This window comes from Tarenaya hassleriana, unplaced genomic scaffold (genome assembly GCF_000463585.1).
Source record: "Tarenaya hassleriana unplaced genomic scaffold, ASM46358v1 Cleome27, whole genome shotgun sequence".
Taxonomy (NCBI): domain Eukaryota; kingdom Viridiplantae; phylum Streptophyta; class Magnoliopsida; order Brassicales; family Cleomaceae; genus Tarenaya; species Tarenaya hassleriana.
Window position 1 is genome coordinate 1,880,389 of NW_010965946.1, and position 24,423 is coordinate 1,904,811.

The 24,423-nt window shown below is 38.2% G+C and overlaps 6 protein-coding genes across 6 annotated transcripts in view; 5 read left to right on the forward strand and 1 right to left on the reverse strand.

The window, feature by feature from the left end:
- The first annotated feature begins 960 nt into the window (after positions 1-960).
- LOC104817463 lies at positions 961-3,284 on the forward strand. Its single transcript, XM_010546674.2, has 3 exons — positions 961-1,262; positions 1,358-1,761; positions 1,857-3,284. The coding sequence occupies exons 1-3, from the start codon at positions 1,203-1,205 to the stop codon at positions 3,061-3,063; spliced, it is 1,671 nt and encodes a 556-aa protein (XP_010544976.1). The 5' UTR covers positions 961-1,202; the 3' UTR covers positions 3,064-3,284.
- A 4,512-nt stretch (positions 3,285-7,796) lies between these two features.
- LOC104817465 (transmembrane protein 205) lies at positions 7,797-9,124 on the forward strand. The gene is made up of 3 exons (XM_010546677.1): positions 7,797-8,111; positions 8,326-8,545; positions 8,668-9,124. Exons 1-3 carry the CDS (start codon positions 7,900-7,902, stop codon positions 8,881-8,883), a joined length of 648 nt encoding a protein of 215 aa, XP_010544979.1. The 5' UTR covers positions 7,797-7,899; the 3' UTR covers positions 8,884-9,124.
- On the reverse strand, positions 9,022-12,159 carry LOC104817464 (dnaJ protein ERDJ3B). Its single transcript, XM_010546676.1, has 10 exons — positions 11,847-12,159; positions 11,537-11,685; positions 11,265-11,400; positions 10,640-10,751; positions 10,240-10,356; positions 10,065-10,151; positions 9,857-9,916; positions 9,700-9,777; positions 9,533-9,604; positions 9,022-9,419 (listed from the first exon to the last, which is right to left on the reverse strand). The coding sequence occupies exons 1-10, from the start codon at positions 11,915-11,917 to the stop codon at positions 9,261-9,263; spliced, it is 1,041 nt and encodes a 346-aa protein (XP_010544978.1). The 5' UTR covers positions 11,918-12,159; the 3' UTR covers positions 9,022-9,260.
- Positions 12,160-17,270: 5,111 nt separating this feature from the next.
- LOC104817466 (transcription factor MYB12-like) lies at positions 17,271-20,072 on the forward strand. The gene is made up of 3 exons (XM_010546678.2): positions 17,271-17,481; positions 18,226-18,355; positions 18,768-20,072. The coding sequence occupies exons 1-3, from the start codon at positions 17,349-17,351 to the stop codon at positions 19,876-19,878; spliced, it is 1,374 nt and encodes a 457-aa protein (XP_010544980.1). The 5' UTR covers positions 17,271-17,348; the 3' UTR covers positions 19,879-20,072.
- A 1,712-nt stretch (positions 20,073-21,784) lies between these two features.
- LOC104817467 lies at positions 21,785-23,961 on the forward strand. The gene is made up of 6 exons (XM_010546679.2): positions 21,785-21,920; positions 22,074-22,119; positions 22,406-22,575; positions 22,678-22,808; positions 23,032-23,423; positions 23,544-23,961. Exons 1-6 carry the CDS (start codon positions 21,875-21,877, stop codon positions 23,776-23,778), a joined length of 1,020 nt encoding a protein of 339 aa, XP_010544981.1. The 5' UTR covers positions 21,785-21,874; the 3' UTR covers positions 23,779-23,961.
- Positions 23,962-24,184: 223 nt separating this feature from the next.
- LOC104817468 (protein disulfide-isomerase like 2-1) overlaps positions 24,185-24,423 on the forward strand; it is a 3,897-nt gene continuing 3,658 nt past the window's right edge. Inside the window, exon 1 of the mRNA XM_010546680.2 lies at positions 24,185-24,395. Within this exon, the coding sequence (XP_010544982.1) occupies positions 24,244-24,395 (152 nt within the window). The 5' untranslated portion in view covers positions 24,185-24,243. The remainder of the gene's footprint in view (positions 24,396-24,423) is intronic.

Sequence of the window (24,423 nt, forward strand, 5' to 3'; positions counted from 1 at the left end):
TATATGATACATTTCCATCACATACACATTGACCTTCAAGATGGAAATATATATATAAAAAATACAACATCACATGAAACATTGGCATGATGTATATAAACCTGCTTTCTAAATGACGTGTTTATTATTGCAGATGACTCTAAATTTACAACGTGTAAAAAATAGCATTCTATCCCATACTAAAAATCCATTTTTCTTTAATGTTACGTTAATTAGATATTTTATGAAATCTAAATTCTGATTATTGGAGGATAGTAACACAGGTCGTACAAAATGTTTATTTTACCCTCTATAGTATTCTAATATTAAATTATATTATACCAAAGTTCCAATCAAATATATAGATATGTTAATTAAAGCCACACACACACACACACATATATATATATATATATATATACACGTATTTATATGCTCCATTTTATTCGCCAGACAAGAATTTAATAGAAGATTTGTTCACCTCATTTTCCTAAAGTGATTAATGGTTTTTAGAGAATTGGGAAACGAGAGTTAAAACCCCATATAAAAGATAATGTAAAATACAAATGGATATTAATTTTATTAACTAAAAGTATAGTTTTCATAAGGTTTGCATTGAAATACAGTCAGAAACAGTAACTCTTGCTTATTGCGTTAACCATGCATGCATCAAAAGCAGTCATCTTTCGACGTCAATGGCAATGCCCCTTCGGATTATACATAAGATCTATCCTTGGAAATTCAAAGGAGTGGGCATGGTAATTTACTAATTTTATATGGTAATTTCAAAAGAAAAAAAAATTTAGAGATGGCTAGTGTGAAACCCAATCGGAGTTAGAGGAGAGAGGAATATGTAAAAGGGGAGTGGTGCCAGCTATGAAGTTGAAGGATCAAGGCTTTCCCTCTAGTCAAAGCTGGCATGTCTCTCTCTCTCTCTCTCTCTCTCTCTCTCTCTCTCTCTCTCTCTCCCACTCTCTCTCGTTCATATAGTGCTCTGTTTCTCTCCATAAACCTCCCACTCTCTCTCTCTCTCTCTCTCTCTCTCTCTCTGGTCCTTTATAAACACTTCTTCTCTTACTTTCTCAAATCTTGGAGGAGAAGAAGCAACGAATTTCGAGGGGAAAGAGAAAACCCATTTACATTGAAAGATATATACAGACACAAACATCGTGTATTGATGCATCGGTGAACCAGATCTTCTGAGAACAATTCAACACAGAGCAATGGCCATTTCTCATGCCCTTAACGGCGACAAGAAGCACTGGTGGTTCTCTCACAGAAAGGTAAAATCTTCCGTTTCTCGACAATCGCCGGTGAAAAGGGCATCCGTTTTTCGATTCAAAGATGTAATTTTTTCCTTCTGGGTATTGTGGCGCAGTTGGTGGAAAAGTACATCAAGGACGCGAGAGCTCTGATAGCGAGCGAGGACCATGACAATGTCGCTTCGGCGGTTCACCTCCTGGACGCGGCCTTGGCGTTTTCGCCGCGTCTCGAGACGGCGCTCGAGCTGAAGGCGAGATCTCTTCTCTTTCTCCGCCGCTTCAAAGACGTCGCCGATATGCTTCAAGGCTACATCCCCAGCATCAACGACGATGATTCCGCCGCTTCTTCCGACCGTTCATCCTCCTCCTCCTCCGGTCATCTCTCTCGCGACCGCGTTCTGCTTCTACCGGACGCGCCGCACGGCCGCGACCCGTCGTTCAAGTGCTTCTCTGTTTCCGATTTGAAGAAGAAGGTCATGGCAGGGCTGTGTAAAAACGGCGACAAGGAAGGGCAATGGAGGTATTTTCCTTTCCTTTCTTTTATTTTCTTTTTTCCTTTTGCGAAAACGCACCGCTAATTTCGAAAAGAGTAATTAATATTTTATTATTGTTTAGGTACATCGTGTTGGGGCAAGCGTGTTGTCACTTGGGACTGATGGAGGACGCCATGGTCCTTCTTCAGACCGGTAAACGCCTCGCCTCCGCCGAATTCCGTCGCCGGAGCATCTGCTGGTCCGATGACAGCTTCTCTCTTCTCATCGAACATTCCTCCGCCGCATCTCCGCCGCCCCACCACCTGACCGAGGCCGAGAGCGTCGGCCACCTCATCGCCCACATAAAGCTCCTCCTCCGCCGCCGCACTGCCGCGCTCGCCGCCCTCGACGCCGGGCTCTATACGGAGTCCATCCGCCACTTCTCGAAGATCGTCGACGGTCGCCGACCGGCTCCACAGGGATTCCTCGCCGAGTGCTACATGCACCGAGCTGCCGCCTACAGAGCCGCCGGCAGAATTGCTGAGGCCATCGCCGATTGCAACAAAACACTTGCTCTCGAGCCGTCGTGTCTTCAGGCTCTGGAGACCAGAGCGTCGCTTCTTGAAGCAATCCGGTGTTTTCCCGACTCGCTTCACGATCTCGAACACTTGAAACTCCTCTACAACACCATTTTACGCGACCGGAAACTCCCAGGTCCGCCGTGGAAGCGACACAACGTGAAATACAGAGAAATCCCCGGGAAATTATGCGTCTTGACGACCCTAATCCAGAAACTGAAACAGAAAATCGCAAACGGAGAAACGGGTAACGTCGATTACTACGGCTTGATCGGGGTGAGACGCGGTTGTACTCGATCGGAGCTCGATCGAGCGCATCTCCTGTTGTGTCTGAGGCACAAACCCGACAAGGCCACGTCTTTCATCGAACGCTGCGAGTTCTCCGACCAAGACGCCGCCGATTCCGTCAGGGATCGAGCGAAGATGTCATCGCTGCTGCTCTATCGTTTGATTCAGAAAGGGTATTCCACAGTCATGGCGAACATAAGGGAGGAAGAAGCCGCCGAGAAGCAGAGGAAGAATGTCACGGCGGCGCTGGCCGCGGCCCAGGCGGCGGTTCAGGCCCAAACTCCGAAGCAGAACGCTGAAGAACCGAAACCGGTCGAAAGAACCGGTTCGGTAAAGGAAACCGGTATTGGAGAAACTAAGACCCCGAATTCGAGCGCGTACCAAGGAGTGTTTTGCCGAGATCTCGCGGCCGTCGGGAATTTACTGTCTCGGTCTGGTTTCAACCACGCGATTCCGGTGAAATTCGAAGCGCTCAGCTGCTAAGATACCTGCAGGCGAAACGACGCCGTTTTCACTGAACAATATACGGCAAAGGACTCGTCTCCGTACACGAAAAAATACAGTCAAAAAAAGGGGAAAATAATATTATATAAACATAAAAGATATGAATGGATGTATGTATGTACGTATGCATATGATTATTCCCCTGCCGAAAAAATTTTGTTACTTCTGTCTCCTTCTAAAACGCGTTTGTTGTTTTTCTATCCGATGTAAATTTTTCAAAAGCTCAAATTTGGAATTTCCACCATCTTAAAACTCAATTTCCCCCTTATTAATTAGTTTATTTTTAAATACTATGGAATATGGGCAAATTTTGGGGGGGGGGCCGAATATAAAAATTTGATATTTGACCCAACATAACATTCCGATGAATCCTTATCTACTTTTTGACGCCATTAAATGCGTTGAAACAGATCAAAATATATTAAAGAAACGTAAGAGAACAGATTTTTTTTTAATTTGATAATTTATAACGAAATTAATTCGATTTTAGTTGGATATGGGAAGAGAGAGCGCAGAGCACCAACTTCGAAGAAATGGCGAAAAGGAGAAATCAATAAGTACAGCAGAGAGCCATTTTGGTTTCAGAATATCACTGCATGCCACAGGGTATTCTATGCAAAACATTATTCATGATCCATATATATACGCATACTTATACAGTATAGGTGTGCGTGTATATGTTGTCACATTATATATATACATGCACCTATACGGTTATATCATTATTCTCTGGCTCAAATTTATTGCATGGCAGGGTAAAATTATAAAATAGAATAAAAAAACTTACTGCGTTGCATGTCGTGCATGGTAAGCTATGATTGTACACACACACACAGCACAAATATTCATAGCTTGCTTTGAAGATAAATTTACAAGTCGATATTCGTTTTTTAAATTATTTTTTTACTGAAATATTAAAAAAGAGAAGAAACCTTATACCCATATTTAAATTATTTCTTTTCTTATGCTTGAAAAATGAAACGTGAAACTTTTCTTGGCTTTCAAGAGACACGAGTCTCCTATGCCCGTATCCGTAACCATTGGCTTTGCCTTTAATTTCTTCACGTAAAACCTTATACCCAATTTTTTTTTTCCTTTTTCTTCTTTTTGCATATAAAATTTGTTTTCTCAAATATATATATAAGTATGTTACCAGTGTCTTTGGTTTAATTTATATAAAATATAAAAAACATTAGTCCTGCCTAGGTTAATTTCTATATCCAAAAATAATATTTGGTTGACGATTTTGTCGTTAGAACTCTATTTATCTCTGTTTTCTTCCCTTTTCAAAAACTGCTGATTCATTGAATGGATATAACGTAAAATAAATTATACGACACATAAATTTTGTTTGGATTTTGCATGCCGGAAACGGCAGGTTGAATTTCCAAAGTTGCCGTTTTATTAATACGGTCCAATACCCCATGCTATTTCAAAATAATTCTAATGGATTATATTGGGGCAGTGGATTAACTTACATGATAAAAAAAAATGTGAAACTTATTCAGCTCATTTGTTTATGGAATATACACGAATTCGATCATAATTGTTCATCCATAATTTGTGTCGAGGCAAATATATAGATACACATTTATACCATATTTTAAATTATCCATTTTTTGTAAATTCTATATTTTATCTTTGAATTGGTCCCGACGCACATTTTGTTTGGCGAGTTTTGTGGCGGAATAAAGCGGGGGGATCAATATCCGAAATTGGTTGACGACGGGGGCTACTTGATAAAATTATAACCATGTGGGGGGAAAGTGGGAATATTTAGCAAATAAGAGGGGGGAAAGTAAAATATAGAGCACGTGATGTATAGGATGTTGGGGACATTGGGAAGAGGATAGGTCGTGGCCAGATATGATGATGTCAGTGTATCCATGTGAGCCTATCATGTGGCATTAACCATTTCGTATATTTTAAATTGGTTTACTTTTGAAAACAGTATACTTTTTTTCATTATTAATTATTTTAAAATTCTGATCAGAATTTAGCATAGACTTTGCTCCCAAGGCATAAAATATAATTTTTCTTAAAATAAAGAAAGAATGTGTTGGAATATATTGGTTTTAATTATTTGTATATTTTAATTATATGAGATTGGATATCGCTGGATCCAATTGGCGTTTGCCCATGCTTTTGAATCTATAGGTTGTGTGCCCCAAGTTTGAATCGTTCTATTTCATTTTCCTTGTTAGTTTAATGATTTACTTTGATATTTAATTTATTATATGCTTTCACTTTCATACAAAAAATTTATCATTACATAGTTTCACATCGACAAGATCTATTTGTCAATGCAATTTCAATAGTTATAATTATTTCAACTACATATATTTTTTTTATAAAGTTCATAATAAAATTTAAATGTCACTGCATTGGCGAGTTTAATAAATTGAAATGATCTATATATGTTATGTTACATTAACAAAACATAATGTATACATTTCGCATATCTATAATCATGGTTAACTGTAAAAGGAACACCACAATATATATATATATATGTATATATATATATGATGTCCTAATCGTGATAAATAATGCTAATATTGCAGATATTCAAATATATAAATGTGACCGATGAAATTCGACTACGGTCACGAATGACGTATGAACTTCTGTATCATTCGCTCGAGTTTCTCGAGTGCATGCAGAAGAGTGCGATTACTCTCATGACTACTAATGACGATCGATGTTTGAAAATTTGCTTTCTACTAATGATTTGAACGTACGTACCCCTCGCATGATTATATATGCGTACAAAACGCATACTTACGCACGTATATACATATACTACACATCGCATATATATATATATATATATATATATATATATATATATTTATATATAAACATGGCGAGTTCATCAACTTCATCATACATATATATATATATATATGAAGAGATAAAGAGGGAAAAGCAAGTAGGGTTAAGTGGTCCATTAAAGGCAATGTGAGGAAGATGGAGTGCAGCTGAAGCAAACTCGATCTCTTTGGATTGGCAGCCATTTCAATATATTCACTTCCCTTTCTTCTTATTAATAACACATAACCCTTCTCGAGCCAACCAAAACGACCTCTGTCCATATAAATTTTATAACTCTTGTTTTGTTTCTACTCTAATTAAACTATTCACACCCAAATTATGAACATATCTATCTTTTTTTTTAAAATAATCCGAATGTTCACCATAACTTTGGTGTATATATATAAATAACTATATCTCCTAAAAGAACGGAGAAGTACGGGTGAATACCCTTCCCTACGCTTAGATTTGAGGTCGGGATAATATCATATATTTTGTATAATTTCTTAACACTAAACCACCCAAATTTGGATATATCTAACATACTTGCGGTTTCCACTTTTACCTTCAAAAAATGATGATCAAGAAATTAATTTGGCTATGAACTATTATATATATATATATATATGGTACGTGTAAATTGTGATTTGAAGCGTAACGGTCTTATTTCCAGCAAAAAAATCGCACATGTCAAGTGCTCATTCACAAAAGTAGTCTTGCGTTCTTCAAGTAACAGCTCGTACTCCAAAATTCCAACTAAAATCGCTCCAAAGACCTTAAACTGCATTTCATGCATGGAATAATTAATACACAAAACTCGAAATCTGAAAAATTTATCCGCTGGATAACAGTGCATTGTTCTTTCTTTTATACCAAGTAATTAACCGGTTCGATCCAGCGCCGGTCGTCTCGTATTAACCTGCAAACTGAGCAAGAAATCAACCAAACAAGCAAAGTAGAAAGAAGGCTTGTAAGATTTCTACAAGACAACTGGAATCTGCGCCCATTTTTTGCACCGCCTTCGAGTTTTCATTGTAACACTGTACGGTATTATGAGGGTATGAATCCGGTTAGTCCAATTCGGTTCGGTTTAGCGTAGGTGTGAATTGTATACATAAATATCTTCTGTATTTTAATCGAATAACACAAATTATACTAAACCAAACTGGACTAAACGGGATTTATATCACACACACGTATATATATGGTGTGCCTATCATTAACAGATTGTTCGTTAAATTCGGAATAAAATGCTTGACAATTGATGTGTTTCATGAACTCGTAAGAGAAAATGGACAAATTCTCTATCACTCTGCTATTATCTTGAAAAATATATTCAAATTGTGCCTTCAAAACAATAGTTTTACGGTTAAATTAAAAGGAAAAAAAATCAGACACTGGTTTGGTGGGAACTTCGTCACATGTTTGAATTAATTTCTCCGCGGCGGATCTTCCGAAATGAAACTACTAATATGCCATCACTATTCACTACCCTCGACTAGTACTGGACGTTTCGGTTCGGTTCTTCGAAATTGAATCCAAAAAACGGTATTTTTCTGATTCGAATCGTTTGAAATTCCCGAATAATATTATTTTTAGAGAACCGAATTTTAGAATCGAACCAAACTAAACTTTAAAAAATCCTGAAAAATCGAAGAAGATCTATCTTTTTTTTAATAAAAATCAGAACCAAAGCGAAGCAAACTAAATATTATATAAAAAAACGATTGGTATCTATTTTTATAAAACCGAAAAAAATGAACCTATATATTTCGTAACCGAATCAGACTCATAACCGAATCAGACTCGCCGCCATCTCGCACGGGCAGGGTCAGTGGGGCACTTCAAAAACCCATGGGTATTATAGTAAATTCGGGTCTAGGCAATCTAACCATCATCTCGCCTTTACAAAAACGTGCCGCGTCATCGCTTTGGTACTTCCGTAGCGAAATCGAGAGAGTTCGAGACAGAGAGTGCGCGAGTGATCGGAATCTTCGGGCAATGGCGTGGCTGACAAGGTTCTTAGCAGCAGTGGCGTTCTTGGCTATGGGGGTGATATTCTCGCCGGAGACCTTCGGATCGAAGTCGGACGGCGAGAATCCGGCGAAGGTGACGGCGTCGGCGTTACTCAAGCTGGCTCATCTCCTCAGCTTCTCCACCGCTTGGGGTGCTGCTCTCTGGGCTACTTTCTTCGGCGGCATCATCATGTTCAAGTTACGCTTCTCTCTCCTCTCTTTCTTCCGTGTTCTCGTGCTTCGATCATCTTCAATTTCTTCATTTTCGTGCGGAATGATCAGGAAAGTGTTATGGCTTAGAAATTTTTTAAACGTAGGGTTCCGGTGTCTTGAATTTAGGGGAAATTTCTGCGATGGTGTAGAAATTAGAATTGAGTTATGTCTGAATTCCTTGCTAATTCCATCTGATTAGGAATTTGCCGAGGCATCAGTTCGGGAACCTGCAAAGCAAGATGTTTCCGGCGTATTTCACTTTGGTGGGCACGTGTTGTGCGATTTCGCTAGCCGCTTTTGGATATCTGCATCCATGGAAGTCATCTTCGGCAGTGGAGAAGTATCAGCTAGGGTTTCTACTCTCCGCATTTGCTTTCAATCTGGCCAACTTGTTTGTATTTACACCCATGACTATCGAGGTAAGTTGCTCCACAACAACACCCATCTAGTTGTTTCCTCTGCTCTTGTTGTTCAACTGCTGGTTTCTCTTAGATTGCCACCTGACCACTGTCATTGCGTTCATTGGCTGGTTGATGTGTAGACGATGAAGCAAAGGCACAAAGTGGAGAAAGAGAATAACATTGGGAATGAAATCGGGTGGTCCAAGAACCAGGAGGTGGCGAAGAGTAACCCGAAGCTAGCTGCCATGAACAAGAAATTCGGAATGATTCACGGGCTATCATCATTAGCTAATATCATGTCCTTTGGTTGCCTCGCCATGCACTCTTGGTATCTGGCTGGGAAGATCCATCTCTAGTACCTGTGGAGAGAAACAAGGTCTGCGAATACACACGCACACGCGTATAGACTCCCTCAAGACATTTCAACTCAAAATCCCATGTAAGATATGTCTTTCTCGTATCAGTGGGAGAATCCAGGGATATATTCTCAGTGGTATCGTAACAGAGATTGTACTAATAATGGTCATGGAACGATCAGGGAAAACCATGTTCCGAAGCCTGAGGCTTCTACTACTCTGTTTCTTCCTTCCTATATTACTCTTGCCTACTCATGGTTACAGTGGGAAAAAAAATACAAACTTTCACCCGAAACGCTGAGAGAAATGTAAAAATAAGAAACCCAAATGGAAAAGAGAGGGGGGGAAAATCCAAAGTCACTTGTGGGTCTCTGTGTTTAGGAGAGAACTTCCTTGATCTTCTTCTTTTGATCGTCAGACAGAGAGGAGGGGAATATAACCTCAAAGGTCACATACAGGTCTCCTTTCTTGTTGCTGTAGTAAACAGGCATTCCTTCCCCCTCTATCTTCCTTACCTCTTTCGGTTTTGTTATTCCCTGAAACAGTAAAAAAAAATGTATAACCCAACTCAAAAACCACATCAGACCACTGGAAGAGTTGTGTTCTGCTCTGATTAGATACACACACACACATATGAGAGAGCTTGTACCTTTGAACTGATGTCAACGTCACGATCATCGAGGTGTTTGATGGATTTCTGGAAACCAACGAGGGCTTCCACCTGAGACAATATTGAAGCAATCACAATACAAAATGAAGCAAGATGGTTTATGATCAAGAATATGAATGAAATGGCGGTGGAGTTGGAAGAGCTACCAGCGATATGTTCACCGTCATGTGTAGATCGTTGCCATCCCTTCGGAACCGGTCATGAGGTGCTGTGTGGATCCGGAACTGACAAGGCAAAGCTGGTAGTCAGTTTCTGCTTTTGGTGTACAGAAAGATGAATAGCAAAATCGTGCAAGAGACTAACCTTAAGGTCACCAGGTTCACCGTCTATTTTGGGTTCGCCATCTTCATAGAACGCCACTTCCTGAAAGAAAGAAAAGGAGACGGCTTAAACATCAGAACAATCTCATGTCATGAATCTTGGGGCATGACCAAGAGAAGGAAAAGCTTCAAGCCTTCAACAAATCAAAGACTGATGATTCGCTTGGAGACTGGTTCTTGCCGAAACTTACTTGTCCATCTTGCATTCCTTTCTCTATATCAACAGTGACAAAGTATCCCTCCCGTTCATGCTTGACATTCGGGCATTGTTCACAGACCTGAGAGAAATCAACCGATACTCTCATTAAATGGGAAAATAAATCATGTCCAAGAGGACATTTGGAGACACGGGTCGGTCTGCAGCACCTTCTCTGTCATCTGTTGGAACATTCCAGGACCAATTTGTCTGTGATAAATCTCATTCCTGCAGTTACACTTTCTCTTTCCTGGGGCTGGTTTTAAGACATTTTTCTCTCTCCAAACCTGAGAAATTTAGGCAACCCCACCTCAGTGAGAAAATGCAATCTTTATAGGATCTAGAAAGGAAAACTGGATCCAGCTAAAAGAAAAGAGCAAGGCAAGTAAACTTCTCTCATATTCCTATCCAGTTTCTCAAGGATTTTGGCAAATATATTAGGCTTTCTCAAATCTTCTTTGTCAAATATATTCAAATCAAAGCAACAGCTTGGAAAAGTTTTTCGCTAACAAACGAAGCTACATGCATTCCTCATAAGACAGAAAACAATCTGATGGATCAGTGACATACCTTTACAGAGCCTCCCATGTATAAGTCTTCAAGAGAAGCCTCGAGTTCAACAATCACGTCATCACCTTTAACAATCTTCTCTTCTTCCTCCATCGAACCTCCACCAAAGAACCTAAAAGCCAAATGAATAATCTCTGGATGTCGGCAACATATACATTCAGCAGAAAGAAAAAAAGTTCACTTAGATTTCTTGTCATTTATCAGCAGGAGCAACGAAATTTATGAAATACAATCATCACATTGAAAAATGTAACACAACTTGAATATTTGTATCCTTAAAAAAAAAAGTCATGAATCATCAATGTTGAGGTAATTAACAAGAGCAAAAACTCAAAGTAAAGCCCCAAACAACCCTAAGCTACAATCTTGATAGAGAACTAGAAACAATTTTTCTAAATGTCTGAACCAAGTACCCACCTCTAACTGAAACCTAGTACCTCTAATTGTCTGAACCTAGTACCTCAGGCTCTAACTGGAACAAATCATAAGTAAACCCCCATCATCTTCTCCACGAAAGAAGAAAAGGACTAAAAGAGACGACGTTTTATTTTCCAACAACAACAAAAATTGCCAATGATATGTACTGAAAGTATCAAAGACGGATGAAAGTCTCGGTAAAACTCACTGGCCAAATATGTCCTCGATGTTGATGCCACCCGTTCCCCCACCTCTGCCTCCATTAGCAGCAAACTGCTTAAGCCCCTCTTCTCCATACTTATTATATATCTCCCTCTTCTCGCTATCCGATAGTACCTCATAGGCTGGTGCCCCCGCCAATCAATCCACGAAACAATGTCCCTGACTAAAAATTCCCTCAATTCGAGACGAAGAAGACGTGCCCTTGGGGCAAAAGGGGACAAATCTCTAACAAGTATGAAACCAAATGAGGAAAAATACCATTGTTGATCTCGGCGAATTTACGATTTGCTTCCTCATTTCCTTGATTCTTATCCGGATGGTACTTCAAGGCTAGCTTCCTGTAAGCTCTCTTGATCTGTTCATCGGATGCACCTCTCGGCACTTGCAGTACATCGTAGTAGCTCTTCCTGGATCGTCGAAGATTTCAGAGTAATTAAAATACGGGTAGATGAATTCACATATGATGAGCACACATTTCCAACCACAACACGCAAATGTATCGCGTTCAGCAATATTCTACATACGCGCGTAAGCGCCGAATGTATTTACGTATCGATGGGATGCTTACCCGGCAAGGGCGATGACGGCATAGGAAAGAGCGAACAAGACGAGAAACAGCTTCGGGCTCCGAAGCGCCATGGAACTGCAGATCAGGAGAGAACCGAATCTCTCCGGGATCTTCAACTCCTAGGTTTCCTTCTTCGACGTGATTCACAAATAAAATCTCCGGATTTCGAGATGATAAAGATCCCTTCCTCGCGAAATCGGATCGGCCAAACTCCTCTTCGACTCCTGTTCGCAGGCGCTTTGTTCTTCGACCGCCGAACGATTGGAACCGTCTTGTTCGCGGGCGCTTCCTTCTCTCGCGCAGTATTTCCAATGGAACGTCTTAGGATTCGAAACGCTGTTTACGTGTTTAAACGAATCAAATACTGCCACGTGGAGGCGTGTATCGTGCTCCGCTTGACTCCGAAAGCTCCTTCCGTCAACGTGACGACGCCGTTCCGGATAAAATGGGCCGAATGCAGAGCCCACCAGACAGTCATTGGGCTGAGAGCTTAAATAGGTAAATAAGTATAATGGGCCTGAGCCTGTGGATAAATATATTTTAAATCGTAGAAGGGATCTTTATCATCTCGAAATCACATCTTTTTTATCATTTTCAAGTTAACGTTGATATATTATTTTTTCAAATCGCGGTATACAATTTTACGTATTGATACACTGTACCAAATGAATATATTTTAAAACCAATAAAAATATTTTAGTTTTTTTAAATTAACAAAAAAACAAAATATATTTTACGTATTCTTGTGATATCGCATCATCTTTATTTGATTACATATCTCGTTTATACCATATTTTGCACCATTTCACACAGTGTATATCGCAGTTATATACTATTGCACAACCCGTTTTTTTTCCTCCGCAAAAAAAAAAAAAAATACTCATGGATATGACAAATATGTCTAAATGCGCCATCAAAAAATATAAATATAAATCAAATGAAAGAATTAATATGAATTAAAATAACGAAAATAATAAACCTTATCGCTTCACTGTTGGTTCATTCTGCACGGAAATGTATGATCCCATCCCACTGGCAAAAGGGAGCTTTTAAGTATATACTAATTTATGCATCATTATGCCATTTCTTTTACATCTATTTTCTTTTATTTATATACATATATACATATATATATATATATATATATGTATATATATCGTCCCGTCCCGACAACTATAACAAGTATTTGTTGAATGATAATGGTTGTAAATGCCAACTATTTTATTTAAGACAATGAGAAGATTGTTTCTTTTGATTTTCTATACAAGTTTCAAAAGAAAAAGACGACAGAAACGAATAGTCGCTGTCTTTGCATTATATAACATTGATAGTGTTATTTGGTTCCATGCTCTTGGACGGGCCTAAAAATCGTAAAAATAAACTTCATTCGTCAACTAATTTTGATATTCATACATACATACATATATATATATGTGAGATTAAAAATTAAAGAAAAAAATCACCAATACTGATGGACGAAATATATATATATATAAACCTCTTTCGTCTTATGCGGACCACGAGATTATCGTGGAACACTGGTTCGTCGTCGTGGACCCAAAAAGGGTTTTCCAAAATCCGCCCTCTGCGTGTACTACTAAAATCAGACTTAATGGTTATTTTAATTATTTTCTAGATATTTCTATTATAAACGCTATATACACACACACACACACATATATATATATATATATATATATATCACTATCAGGGAAAAATACTCACACCCATATTGAGTTAATGATAATATGACATACCATATCATATAGAATTAATTAAGGGATATATGAAGGTCTTGAATGGACCCGAAAAACGTGACAATATTTTTAATTTCGAAATTATGGTGGAAATAAATACCAATGTCAAGTTGGAGTTGGTATGTGCTATTGATATCGAAGGGATTCATTTACACAATAGCCCAAACAGAGACTGACACGCACAAAAGAAAATAAATCCGAACACAGCCTCATTTTGGTGTTGCATTCATTCATACATACATACATACATACATACATAGGGCACCTACTGCCTTTTATTTCTCATTTCGGTTTCATAGTTTCAATTTCGACGTCATTTCGAAAAATAAATCAAGTCCTTTGTTTATCGTTCGTGAATTGTGATGATATTTGAAATTCGACATAAGATAACGTTGTAATTGTATATAGTGAATAATCACTAAAAAAAACAGATAATTAGCAACAAAATAAATTTCGTTGTAAAGTTAAAAAAATTACAACGTTTTGTAACGAAAATTTTTTGCAACGCTTCAACAACGAAAAATTTAATTGCAAAGCATTGCAAAATCGCTTCAAATTTTTTTTATTGCAGTTAGCAATACTTTACAACGCAATAATTTCGTTACTAATTTAGAACGCAATTTTTGTTTTACAAAGAGTTGCAAAATCGTTGCAAGATTATTTCATTGCAAATCAACAAATGATTAACAACCAATTTTGCTTTTGCAAAGTAATAATTTTGTTACAAAAATTATTATTTAATAAGTAATATGATTTGACCGTCGAAAAAGTAAATATAAAAATTTGAATGCAAAGCAACGAAATTGCGTTGCAAATCCAATTAACAACGAAATTACGTTGCAAAATTAAAATAAATTTGTGGCTACAATTGATTATAGTTTTCACGTCTTTTGCAACGCAATTTCGTTTCTAATTGGATTTGTAATACAATTGCGTTGCAAGTTTGTAACGAAATTTCACTATAAATGTTTTGTATATATTGAAGCGAATTTCGTTTACAAATACTTTTAAACACAATCTAACAATCATTTCTCACTCTAAAAATCTTCTAAAATATTTTTTTCTCCCAAATCTTCAAAATATTCTAAAAATTATATAAATATTTATTTTATTTTTATATTTATATTTATACAAATTAATATTATTTTTTAAAAATTTTATTCTTATAAATTTTAATTTACAACTCTTTAAAAAAATCTAAAATCCTACAAAATATTTTTATTATCTTTCTTTAATATTTATATTTATTAATTATTTATTTCTATTTTTTAAATTTTATAATTTTAACTTTTTTTTTTTAATTTTTATATTATTTTTAGTAAGGAATATGCGTTGCTAAATTAGCAACAAATTCTTTTCCGTTATAAAAATGTCGCAAATATAGTAATGAATTGAAATACTATATTATTTTGTAATGACGAGTTTGCAACGAAAATAATTTCGTTGCAATTTCATTGCAAACTGTATTTTTTAACAAATAATAAAGTGAATCTTTCATATGTTACAAAAACTATGGACAATTAATCCTGGATTTTATAATATTCTCGATCACGGTCTTTGCCTGCAGAAACGTGATCCGTGCTCGTCAGATCATTTAGAGTATCTTTTTATCGTCAGACTTTATAGAATAATCCAAATAATAAAGGGGCTCGAGCTATACTGATGTGACCGAAACAGGTTGATTGGTGTGATTTTATATATATATACACTGATATGATCGGATTTTTATACATAAATCCAATAATTATCATGATTATAAAAAGATATTTCAGCAGCAATGAATTGACATATATATACCCATATATATATATATATATATATATGAAAGAAGACGTGTTTAACGTATTGATTAGTTCATGGGAATGATCAACGAGGAATTTATGTGGATGATTATAACAAAAACGACCTGATTACAAAGAACTATGGTTGTTTCTAATTCTAAGTGTAGACTAACAATATATTTAAAAAAGAAAAGAAGAAGACAATGAATAGGTCCCTCATGCAAGATTGGCATGTTCAACGAACAAAATTCGAGCCCCCTCAAGGTCCACTTGATTAAATAATTTCCATATAACACGAAGCAACTCTATGCTCATTCATAAATGACTTGTTTTTGTTTGCACGAAAATAACCTACTACATTAAACCCAAGACAAAACTACAGTGTCAAACCAATTATATATACGTAACGTATATGTACACTAATATAATATCGAATTAAAATTTTCAATATTTTCTTTAAAAAAATCGAATGGCATCTCGAGGGCATTGATTGAAACATCAACGTTGGTTATGATTGAAACACATATCGATATATTTGTCACGGATGCAAACATTAACATGAGATCATGACACGTGTGCATACATAGGGTACATGATCAAGGGAGGTGAAAATCATAACCCCACAAAAGCTTTTGATTAGCATCTTAGACGAGTTTCAGTCATCATGGAGACGTGAGTGGGATTTGATTTTGAAATTCACAATAAAACTTTCTAAAAATGCATTGGGGAAATAACGCCGGTAAAGAAAAAAAGTTCACTTAGATTTCTTGTCATTTATAAACCGGTGAATCACTGTACGGTTATTAAAAAAAAGTAAAAAACTAAAATGGTCGTAAAGAGTTGTGGAGAAACCCTAATGATTAACTCAATCGGTAAAGAGTTGTGGTAAAATATTGGTTCCTAATTCGAACCTCAAATTACCCAACAGATCGTGGGCGAGTGGTCAATCTTGGGATATGAGGTAACTTCACTTTGAGATCGAGTGTTCGATTTCTGACTAGTGGAGAGGGAAATAATTTCTAGATTTATATGATCCACATATACAAAGGCGGATTCCGGACCGGAAGTTTACCTAGTCAACGCGTCCGAATGGTAGCAGTTAGAGGTCCTCCGTTATAAAAAAAAAACCTCAAATTAGAAAAAAAACGTATATTATAATCATATATCTTGCTCACGATTTGGGGGTTTAGTTTGGACATCTGCGCATTACAACCTATTAAAAAAAACTGTGGAGGCGGCCCTGATATGCGTAACGTAACGCACGTGGCTTCTCAACTCTAAAGACTATCATTGAAATACGGACCGTGCATGCAAACCGGTCAACACATGTGGAATCTTCCATATAAGATTCCCTACAAAAATATTATTATTATTTAATTACGTACACCCCAAAAATAAGGTGCGATTGGGTCCCTGGTCATGTTTACGAATCATTTTGATGGGTCGATCATATCATGATTTCATGACTGATGTATATCATATCATATGATACAAGGGAGAAGTATATTAATTAATAATAACCGCGATCGTGTTAATCAATCGTGTCATTAATTGCATCCCCTTAGAGAACGTATAGGTTTTCGCCATTTATTTCCTAAATTAATGTTATTTTTGGTTTGGTGTTGCTTTTTTTTAAAATAAAGCGCAATCAAAGCTTTTCAACTGCAATATTAATTAATACTAACTCCTAATGGAACCACGAAGAAGGTGCGTGAGCCGGTGACAATGCTATCGACAGCAGAAGAGCCACGAGTGCGCACTCAAATGAGGCCTACGTGGCGTTTTCTCCTGCACACACACACACACACACACACACTCCCTCCCTCTCTCCCCTCCCGACACAGTACTGCTCTTGCTCTCTGTCTATAAGTACCGAGTCAGTGACTTTGTCAACTCTCACGTGCCGCATACCCCTCTCTCTCTCTCTCTATCTGGGTCACGTGACCGAGCGGATCGCCGGAGAGATGGGAAGAGCGCCGTGCTGTGAGAAAGTGGGGATGAAGAAGGGGCGGTGGACGGCGGAGGAAGACCGTCTCCTCTCCTCCTACATTCTCTCCCACGGCGAAGGCTCTTGGCGCTCCTTGCCCAAAAATGCCGGTACCTCACCATATTATCCTACTCTTATCACCTATATATATATATATATATATATATAGCATAATCATGAGACAGTTAGCTTTCTTCTTTGCCCATATAGAAATTTTTTGTTTTTTTTTTCTTGGAGAAATTGCATGTTCTCTTTCTTTTTTCAAATGCGAAAACTAGCCATTGTTTGTTTTGTCCGATCTTCTTCGTCATGATTCTTTCTTTTGTTTATGTAAGTTAGTCAAATTATATATATATATATGTACATAAGTATATGAATGTATCATATTGATACGAGTAGACTCAGTAGTTGAACGATCATGGATGAAATCACTGTGGGAAAACAGTGTGCCGAAAGATTGCATTTAATATATTGGACCGATTTGGCATGAGGAATATAATGATATAACAGTAGAGGTTAGTTTATGAGACATATGAGCGATGAAATTTAATTTGACACTGTATGCGAACAGAGGCATTGTATTTTTAATTTAATTACCACCACCAAGTGTCATCGGGGAACCACATATTTAATGCTCCAAGGCGTTCAATTAGTTGTTATTATAAAACTTTTCGTTTGAGCGACCGCATAATCATATGAGGTTATGGATTAATGCACGTCACTTTTGTACATATAATTTATTTTAATCTGTATCACAGGCAATATAATTATAACGTCATGAGTTTTATTATTATATTGATCCAAATCCCTTGTATATATATAACATGTTCTTTTTTACATTTTTTTTTTAAAAGGGTTGAAAAGATGCGGAAAAAGTTGTAGATTACGGTGGATAAATTATCTTCGGGCCGATGTAAAGCGGGGAAACATTACGCCACAAGAGGAAGAAATCATTGTTAAGCTGCAGTCGTCTTTGGGAAACAGGTACATGTTGGTCGCATATTACACAAACCCTACAACTATATCCACGCCGTCCATTTATAAATTGCATGGCTTATGTATATATATTTATTTATTTGACTTTTTGTTTGTTTCTTTCCTGCAAATGAACAAAACATTGTCTCGTGGGTCGTTCTCAATTTAAAACAACTTCAGACGTATTTCAGGGTTTTGAACTATATCATGTTTTGTAATATTTCCATTCAGTATATAATATAAATACGTATACTTTACATAATAATTGACTGTGCATGCGTGTTTTGCGTCTGTACGAGAGAGAAGTCACGAGCACAATAGATCATAATCGTGCCACGTCATTTTTATTTCCCGGTAAAATATTTTAATCAAACCCCTCAGTATGAAATTGATTTTGATTACAATTGTAAATTTGGTGCAGATGGTCGCTGATAGCAAGCAATCTACCAGGGAGAACAGACAACGAAATCAAGAATTACTGGAACTCTCATCTGAGTCGGAAACTTCACAGTTTCGTCAGAAAACCAACGGTCTCTCAAGAAGTCGCCGCCATTGTCATGAACGCCGTCAAGAACACCCCTCCTCCTCCTCCGCCCAAACGCAGAGGACGGACCAGCAGATCTTCCATGAAGGTCAAGAACCCAAACCCTAAAAACTCCACAAGGAAGTCAAAGAAAGTCTTCGCTACCAAAACGAAGCCACCTGTTGATGACGTGGAACCCGAGGAAAACGCGAAAACCAGCGGTACAGGATCAAGGGTGTGCGAAGTGGGAAATGCTGAAAAAGGGGAAGAGAGGGAAGAAGATGCATTCATGTCGTTGTCAAGTAGCAGTGACTGTGGAGCTGACGCTTTGATTGGCGTCATGGCGGATTTTGGACCATATGGATACGGTGACGACATCGACTGTGATAACGACATCAATGGCGAAGATGGAGCTTTGTCCTTTGATGACATATTCGATGCTTCTCTCCTCTTGGATGAGTCCGAACTTTACAACCCAAAAGTCAACGAACCAATCAGAGGGTCTGGAGATGAGAAAGAGTCTGTTTCAGACCAAGATTTCGCCGGTTTCGGAGATCTCGCCGGCGGAATATGTAGCAGCACGAGCTCGTGGAGCGGAGAGGGTATGCAGTCATGTCCATCGGTCGAATCGTTTATGAGCTTTGAAAAAGTCAACGATGCAGCCGGTGAGTTCGTTGGGTCTGTTTCGGACCAAGCGTTCGTGGGTAATGAGAATCTCGACGGTGGTTGCTGCTTGAGCAGTTGGACCGGTGATGCGGCGCTGCAGTCATGTCCATCGGTGGAGTCCTTGCTGAACCAGGATCTGGTCAGCGACATGACCGACGACTTCATCGACTGGGACTCTGTTTTGCAAGGGGGTCATAACCTTCGGGACGAGAAAGAGAGTCCAGATTCGTTTTTGTCGTGGTTGTTGGATGGTGAGGAGACTGCGTTTGGACAACTCGGCGACTTCGGAGAGCCGTTGGATCGCGAGAAGGAAAACGCGATGGTCACTTGGCTTATTTCCTGAATCCTGATGTACAAAATATATGGCCAACGTGTAGTTTTTTGTCCGTACGAATCCACGTTTGGCGGTACGTAACGCGATCTCGTCCGTACAATGGCGATCCTCGTGTTGTGTCATACGACGTTGTGTTGGTGAAAAAAATTATGTTTTTTTTTTGTTGTAAATACGACTTCTGGTGAAATCTCATTGTTCTTTAAGTCGTGTTTTATGGATAATGAGATTTTAAAAAAAAAAAAAAAAAGACAAGACGCCGTGTTTGTTTCTGCTTTTGGTTTTACGTGACTAGATACGTATAATTTGCGCATACACGAACACGTATACGCACGTACACGAACACGTATTCGTCTGCGTATAATTTGTATCGAATTAATCAAAATAAAGACGATATTAGAGATATATACGGATCTGTAATATTTTATCATGATGTGTTATATATAGATATATGTTTCGTTTTATTTTTCGCAAATCTTGACCGACGACTCGATATGAATCTAATTCCAGCTAATACATACTACATTTTTTGTCCGTGCCCCACAACTTACATATAAGAGCAATCACATAGGACAAATACAAGTGTGCATTTAATAACAATCAGAAAACAAGTACAACCGTTTTTCCATTTATATATTGAATAAAACATTATAAAAAGGGTGTATTAATAACAATGGCATTGGATCATTTTCCCCTTTATATAAAATTCTATAATGTATAATACTCGATTTCCTCGTTTCGAGATCGAAATTTCTAGACAGAGATACATAACGAATAAACGGGTTATTTCTTACAAGTCTTAAAAAATTGTCGTGAAATTAAATAATTAAATACAACGTTTTATGAAGCGAATAAACGGGTTATTTCTTAAAATTCTTAAAAATTTGTCGTGAAATTAAATAATTAAATATAACGTTTTTGAAGGCATGATTGTTTGTATGATTGACGGATGAGAATTTGTTACAAGTTGCTAGACACAAGGAGGAAATGTCGTTATCGTCACATTAAATTTTGGATGATATGGTTCCGGAGTCTTTGGATCCCCCATGTGATACTTTTGAATATTCTTTTATTATTTTTATGGTTATTATTATTATTATTACGTGGATTCAAATCCAATTGATTTGGAATTTACGATTTTTTTTTTAATCATCCGATTCTGATTTCAGACACATTCGCTTATTAAAAATTTTGGTATGCTTCACAAATTATTATCAACTTCTATAGATGTCCTATATCCGTGAAAAGTTTGTTTGCATAAAGGATTTGCGACATTTATATATATATATGCGCGCTAGTACTGTCTTGTTGATCCAATGATCCTTTATATCTATGTCACAAATTTTCAAATATTTATTTTGATACTGAAATAGTTTAATCGAGAACGGGACATATCTCGAACAATATATTCTTTTTGGTAATCGGGTATCTTGCGCCAAAACCCAAATTAATCTCAGAATCGATATCCCAAAAATTAGTCAGTTCATTTGAAATATAAGTTCCCCAAACTTAAGGTTCGAATCCGAATAATATTGTTGAACCAATGATCATCATGGGTGTATTTACGTAGTTCGTACACACTTCACGTGGCGAAAGACCCCACAGTACATGAGCAAGGTCTTAAAATAAGACTATAAATAAATATATAATATAACCAAAGACGTGGAAATAGTGACTTCAATTAATAGATATAGGCCCAAAACACAGAAACAATGGACATAGATGGGCCTAAAGCATTGTTACCAAAAGGCCCACGTACTAGAATGGCTTTCGAAACCAAATATAGGCCCATTAGCCTGCGGCAAATAAAATTAACAATTTATTTAATACGTTACAATAATTTTACCACCTCTTTAAATAAGCCCAGTTTGGCCCAAACGACAGGCCCTAATTTATTTATGGGCGGAGGAGGGATGGTACGGCGTCGTTCGTAGGGTTCTCTCTGCGTTACTGTTTTCGCGGTTGTTCTACCTCCCTCTTCTCTTCGTGGCGGAGCGGAGCGGGGACGATGTTCGCGTTGAGATTACGCGCTTCTCGCATCTCCTTGTTCTACGGTACATTCAACTTCTGTTCACGGCGACTGTTTTTTTGTTTCATTGGTCTTTGTGTTCTTCGATTCTTCCCGTGAAATTTTGGATTCGAGGAACTGTTGCACGGAGAAGTTATCGCTACAGGAAAATCTCTGATTGTTGTTCGACATTTCCCAGGTCAAAATGGCGGATTTCCGGCGATTTCGAAGAATTTACTCGATCGGTTAGCTCTCTTCCCTCCCTCCCACGTGATGTGTAGGGTTTAACGATGCGTAACTTCGCCAATGTTCTGTGACTCTTATTGGGTTTGAATATTGTTTGAACTTCTTCTTGTTTCTTTCGTCGAGATCATGTGTTCTGGGTTTTGAATAATATTTTATTGCTCTTCCGTTTCTGCTCCATTCAACAAAAGTTAATTTACTGTTTGTCTAGTAACTTGCTGCGAGTTTTGGAGTATTTTTTGGTACGTTATCTATCGAAATAGAAATGAATCTTGCTGTTGCTGACAGATTCAATGCCAGAGAGCCGGCATCTATCAGCTCTCAATCTGCGAGCAGATTTGTTGGAGGCGGAATTTTCCGCTTCGGATCAAGAGGGATTAAATCCTTGAATCATCCATTATATACTTTTGTACAAGATGATATATCGAAATTGGATGAACCCAAGGAAGAAAATACAGGTGCGGACATTGACATTGATGATTGAAAGACAGCATTTTTGTGGTGTGGTCAGAGCCTTTCGGCCTGTTTCTTTGATGCTCCCTCGGCTTGGTCGATTTCAGGTGGGGCTGAGGGTCTTCAGAAGGAGTCATGTAGTCATCTTGAAGACGATGATTGGTCAGAGTTGGGTTGTGTGAAGAAGGAAAGTTTTGTGATTCCAAAGTTGCTTACTGAGAAGCCAGATCAATTCCGGGTACGCTCATCATCTTCAGCCAGATATTGTCCTCCACATATTCCAATAGTTTGAAAGGAAATTCTTTGTTAGAGAAACCTACAATTATTGGTTCTTATGATCAGACTGGTCAATATATACTATGCATGTCATGGGATCATAACTCTATGTATGTCTTTGGTGGCAGTGGCCGGTTCCATAAGATTATAATGTTCTTAAACCTGCTAGGTTTACGTTTTATCAGGAAGCTAAAGGAAAGAAAAAAGGATTACCGTGCTCATCTTCAGCGGCAACAAAGGTTACGAATTTGAAGGGTTCAACTTCTAAGGCGAGCAAGTCATCTCCAACTACAAAACAGAAAGTCAAAGCTAAGAGTAACGGCGGTTCCAGGTCTAAATCTGAGAAAAAGAATGAGACTACCACCAAGAATTCGAGCTCAAGCACAGTTGTGGAAGCTCCGTCATCAATTGTTAGTGTCAGAATTAGCAATCTGAAATCGGAAACAGCTGATTCTAAAATACACTCAACGTGCACGTCACTTGGTTCTCTTGAGGGTCTTGCGAGGATTGACCAGGACACTGTCAAGGCCTTGTTTCGGGTGAGAAACTCTAAGGAAGCAGACCGGATACTTGAAAAGTAAGTAAAACCCGGAAGAAGACGAAGCTTTTTCTCTTCTGCGAGACTTCTATCTGGTTGATTGCTTCAAGCCCTTGTTCATAGATGATGCATGAACTATCAACTATGTTTACTTTGCAGGTTAAACGAGACAAGAATTGATGACTTGCAGTGGTCGGCTGAGCTACAACAATGCGCTAATCCTACGATAACAGACGTGGATTCTTCTCAGGATCAAATGGGTCTGAGAATCAGTAGCTGTGTGGAAAATATGAGGAGGCAAATGTGGATGAACACTATTCTCGTGGAGGACTTGGGAATGTTGCTTCACTCTCTATTGCATCTCGAGAACCACCCATTGTCCCGCAAGGACTAAGTCTTTGGGTTTTGCCCCTTTACCTCAAGGACAGGACAGTGCAGTTCACGAGCCCTATGGCCGACGTAGTTAAATGTTTGTGGTTCTGATCACAAGAATTCTGTTTAGTGCGGTTGACTCTTTTTTAAATTACGGGGCTAAAACGAAACTTTAAAGAAATTCAAGGCCGAGATTCGTATTTCAGATTTGACTTTTCCTCAGGACCTCAGCGGGCAATCGGTCTAACGTTGTTGAGGCCCTGCCATTCACGTTACGCCACGTCAGACGGCCACGTAAAATGGACTTCGGATCTCCGTCGTGTTCATCGGCAACTAATTGGACGAGTGCGATCGTGCCACGTCATCGTCTCTTTTCTTTTCTTTCGGTGGAAGCGAAATATCCCACCAAATTCAGGGAAGTAACATTTATTTATTAATAGCAAAGATTAAAGTTCTTCTTCGATCAAACCTCGGAGGGAGAGAGAAAATGGCGAGATCTCAGATCTATTTAGGTTTCGGTCTCTTGGTGTTGCTGTTCGTGTCGGCCGTAGCAGACGACGTGGTTGTGCTGACGGAGGACAACTTCGAGAAGGAGGTCGGTCAAGACAGAGGAGCTCTTGTCGAGTTCTACGCTCCCTGGTAAGAACACTTCTTCCGGTCGACAGTT